At 32.1% G+C, this 4,854-nt stretch overlaps 1 protein-coding gene across 2 annotated transcripts in view; it reads left to right on the top strand.

Annotated features, from left to right (window-relative positions):
* The first annotated feature begins 852 nt into the window (after nt 1-852).
* Nucleotides 853-4,854, top strand: part of ninaB (neither inactivation nor afterpotential B) — a 20,702-nt gene continuing 16,700 nt past the window's right edge. The window contains exons 1-2 of one of the 2 annotated variants that reach the window (XM_014415601.3): nt 853-995; nt 4,090-4,327. In XM_014415601.3, the coding sequence (XP_014271087.2) occupies nt 868-995; nt 4,090-4,327 (366 nt within the window). In that variant the 5' untranslated portion in view covers nt 853-867. Of the gene's footprint in view, nt 996-4,089; nt 4,328-4,854 lie in introns of those variants that run through there. The other variant, XM_014415603.3, reaches the window with a different exon arrangement.

Here is a 4,854-nt window from a genome sequence, read left to right as displayed (position 1 = left end):
CTCTCTCTCTCTCTCTCTCTCTCTCTCTCTCTCACTCACTCACTCACTCACTCACTCACTCACTCCCCCTCCCTCTGTTGGGAAAAAATGAAAGAAAAAAATTTGTAACAGAAATGGTTCTCGAACAAAATTTTTTCTACTAACAATTTCCTCTTGCCGAATTCTTCTCCAAACTATCCTTTCTAGTAAAATATGCTAAGACACGTAAGTATTTTATATGTGACTTCTTTCTCCGCTAGTATTTTAACACTCTGATCATTCGTTTCGAATCTTATTGTTGGCTCAACTAGAATTGATTCCTTTTATGTCGCACTAAATGCAAGGACCTACACATCTCGTTGAGCTCTCCATATCCAGGCAATATACCTCTTGAAAACGTGTAGAATTTTTCCTCTCCGGGAGTTAGGCCTCAACAAACTTTAACCAAGGAAATATGGATTTTATTTACCACAGACCTCCCTACCTTAAATGAATCAATAAATAAAAGTGAATGAAACAAATGGGAACTTAATTTTTTTTCTACCAAGACTCCCATTGGGGGATCAAAGCTTTTCATTTTGTATGATCGCCTCTCTATGAAAATTACGCCTCAGGCCTGATTCGAACTGGCACCGCCTTGGTGAGAACTTAGTTGCCCGTTATAAACAAATTTAGGTCGTTTTCAAGTACCTTAGATCTATATTAATTACTAAATAACACTTTTAACGGTCTGTGCGATTACGGCATGTAAAAATGTCAACGTGGCGGTACCTGGGAAAATTGTTCACTAAGTTAATCGTTTATTCATTTGTAAACCTATCTTACATTACAACTATTTGTGTTAAAAGAAAAAATAGAAAGTAGTACGCATGGCTGCCGTATCGATTGATGTGCCGTCAGGGTTACTCTAGAACACAAGGTAATTACAACCCAGTTCTTTATCAGAAAGAGCAGCTTAATTTTGCCACCTCTTCTTTCATACCTTCCTCCACTCCGATAAAACAACACAATTTTAGGTAATTTATTCTTAAATGGATACCACAATTTCATATTGTTAACTCATTTTATTGACTAAATTAAAATTAAAATTATAAAAATAGCTGTGACAATATTTTTTAATAGTTCCAAAATGACGCCTTCTTTACTAAGCCACCTGTGGCAAGTGTTCCCTTGCTCCCACCCTCTCCCTTTAGTTCAAGAGCCAGGAAGAAAAAAAGGTCGTTATTTCACCCCAACTTTTGGTTACTTTAATGAAAACTATTTATAATTATCATTCAAAATTGATGAGTCTGCCAAGTGTAGGTATGGGGAATAAAAAATGGTGGCTGTTTCAAAACGTTAAAAATAATTAATTTTTCATTCGGAGCTCTATATCTTAAAAACTATCAACAACACTAGAAGACCTAAGATAACATTATTTAAAGTAGAGTAAATTTGCTCAAACATGAACCCTAATAGTTACGTTTGAAGGTTCTCGTGATATATCTTTTTAAAAATGTACTGAAAGATTAGGTGTTAGTTAATTTATTTTGAGAAATGTATGTCTCAGGAACTATGTGACGTATAAATGTCTTTTAGTTCTCAAATTAAAGCACTATAAAGTAGTTTAAGACCTTTATCTTCATAGGAATAGTAATTTTCATGATATTTGTAAAATAAATTGATTTATAGTTGTTCGGACAATAAGTTTGATTTAGAATAACCTTTATTTCAGAAACCATAAGACGTATAGATGTCTGCCAGCACTCAAATTAAAGCCAGTTAAATTTACTGTAAAGTAGTTCATAACGTTTATCTTTATAGGAGTAGTAGTTTTTATGATATTCGACAAAATTAATTTACAAAATGTTAATTTCTGATTGTTCGCACAAAATGTTTGGTTTTTGAATAAATATATCTCTAGATCCATAAGACGTATATATGTCCACCAACACTCAAAATAAAGGAAATTTAACTTAGTATGTAGTTGTTTATGCCAATTAACTTCGTAGAGGTAGTAGTTTATATGATATTCGCTTATGAATATAAATTTGGCAAATGACAATTTGTCCGAACAACTATAAATAAATTTATTTTAGCAACTATCACGAAAACTACTATTTCTCCGAAGATAAAGGTCCTGGACTACTTTACAGTCCATTAAACTAGCTTTAATTTGAGTGCTAACAGACATCTGTGCGTAGAATGGTTTTAGAGATATAGATTTTTCAATATAAATTAAGTTTAATTTATTAATTAAATGATGAAAAAAAAATAAAATTTTCATTCAGAGCTCTATATCTTTAAAACTACCAACAACACTAGAAAACCTATGAGAAAATCATTTAAAAAAGTAAATGTGCTAGCATACGAGCTCTAATATATATAATATGAGCTATTTATGTTTAATAGTATTCGAGACATAGCTTTTTAAAAAGCGGCATTTCATAAACAAGTGTACTGAAAGATCAGTAGTAAGTGAATTTATTTTGAGAAATCTATATCTCAAAACCATTTAACCTACAGATGTCTATTAGCACTCAAATTAAAGCTAGTTTAATGTAATATAAAGTAGTTTATCTTTGTAGGAGTAGTAATTTTCATGATATATGCTAAAATAAATTGATTTATAGTTTATTGGACTATAAGTTTATGAAATTTATGAAAATACATATCTCAGGAAAAGTTCGACGTAATGGTGAAAATTAGAGTGAGACATTAATGTCATAAGTAATAATAAATTAAAATTGTGACATTAATGTTTCTTAAAAAGTTAATATTGTTTAACATGTCTAAGTTTGGACTCAATTTCAAAATATTTTGGACTCCATTTAGAATTTTTTAAAAAAATTGAATAAAAACACAAAATAGTAATAAAATGAAAGTGATCTATAAATTGTGAATAATTAATTGTAAACAATTTTTAAGTAATGATGTCATATAATTACTTACCTTACATATTACACGACATTTTACTGTCGCACGAAGCTGCCTTTGGCCTGCACCAAAGCCGACTATTATGTTTCTCTGACACCTGTATGTGTAAGAGAAATTTCCTGTTGTAGTGCCTTGAATATTTTGGGATCCTTAATATTCACATCGGAATGAGCTTGAACAGAACAGAAAAAGAAGCACGAATTTCTCGAGAAAGGCCTATTGAATTTTCATTATAGATATACCAAATTATTTGGCACTACATTTACTACAACTTCTATCCTCTTCACATTTGCGATTAAACGGACGGTTTTACAGATAATGACATTAATGTGCGAAACCCCTATTAACTTCAACATAAAGTTGCCTTCAAGAGGCGTGGCCTAATCCCCACCCCTAAGCGTCATATTTGTTTAGAATAAGAGTAGGGTAATAAATAATTGAATAAATTGATTACCTGTGGATAACTTCCCCCAGAAATGACCAGGAAGGGAGTCATAAAAAAAATTTTGATTGCTTAAATGATTCGATGTCATTAATGATTTAAAAACAACCTGAGCTGTACTGAAAAATAATTGTATTATTGAACCACCGAATGGTGGTATTTCAAAGATAATTTAAATTAAAAGGCCCCGTGGCCATCTTCTTTTCAGATGTCTCGGAGGATAATCAGGAATTGCTAGGGATGAGAGATTAAAAACTAATGCATTATGATGGGTAATGAGTTGGAATGAAAAGACGCATATCTATTTCGGGCCAAATGTGCAACGAAAGGGATACTAAGGTCTTTGTGGATGAGTTTATTTGTGACGTAATAAGGAACATCAAGATTTTACGGAGGATTTTGGATTATAAAGATTGGATATGGGGGGAATTTGGTAGTTTGGTAGAGGCCCAGAGCTTAATTCCTTATGTCCAAATTGGTCTGATTATCATAGTATATAATAAATTGAATAAGAAGGTCAGAGCGTTTGTCAAGCAATTGTAGCAATCGGAATCTACGAGCGGTTTCTTGCATTTTCAGTCCTGTATGGACGATTCCAATTAAGTCTCTGTAACCGATTTATAAGTCCGATGTTTCAAGTTACTTAGTAATGTCCAGTAAGTTATTACAAAAAAATTGAATTTTTAGCACTAACATTGTCTAGCTTAACTTTTTTGGGCGTGAAAACGTTTAAAATATTTTCCCTCTGGCAGGGCTTTGCAGTCAATAGTAAACGACTGGGATGAAGAAGATGCGAACGGGCAATCAGAAACAGAGGCAGCCTCGGATAATAGAATAAATGCCTTACCAATTACCCTTGCTATAACAAGGACGGAGGACAGTGTTCCAACAGTCATGGGTTCTGCTGTGTCCCACAGGCGTTCCCTCGAGGGTCAGTCCAAGTTCCACTCCGGCTTACTGCAGAAGAAGTACCTGGCTGCCCATAATGCGGTACGTATCACATACATCATTAAATATTCGATTAATATATGAACTTAATAAAGTTTGAAGAGTAAATTTTAGAAGTTTTCACAATTTCTTTAATAATATTCTCAATTTTATTTTTGGGAATTAAGGACAGATTACATTTATACGCGATTTTAAACTAGCCGGTAATTACAAACACCCTATAATTTAGAAAAAAATAATTTGGCTTCAATTGGATAATATTGAGTTTGATTTTTGAGATTTATTAACAGATTACAGTTATAAGCAATTATGAAAACACGAGTAATTTTCTCAAACTAAATCTTAGAAAAATTTGAGTTGGCTAAATTTAAAACTAAAGTCATTAAACAGTGTATGGTGCCACTTGGACAAAATTTTGCAATTATTTGGTTTTCTAAATAAAATAAGAAATTGTTGTATAACTCTGTTAGATTTTATTTTAGCCAGTGGTCAAGAAAAAAAAACTTATTTATTTCAAATAAACTTTTTTTCCGTTGTTATGAAGGGCTCTGAGAATGTTTTAATATATA

Source organism: Halyomorpha halys, unplaced genomic scaffold (assembly GCF_000696795.3).
Source record: "Halyomorpha halys isolate HHAL.00 unplaced genomic scaffold, Hhal_1.1 Scaffold104.1, whole genome shotgun sequence".
Classification (NCBI taxonomy): domain Eukaryota; kingdom Metazoa; phylum Arthropoda; class Insecta; order Hemiptera; family Pentatomidae; genus Halyomorpha; species Halyomorpha halys.
The sequence above is the reverse complement of the archived record's forward strand: the minus strand, read 5'-3'. Positions and strand labels throughout refer to the sequence as shown.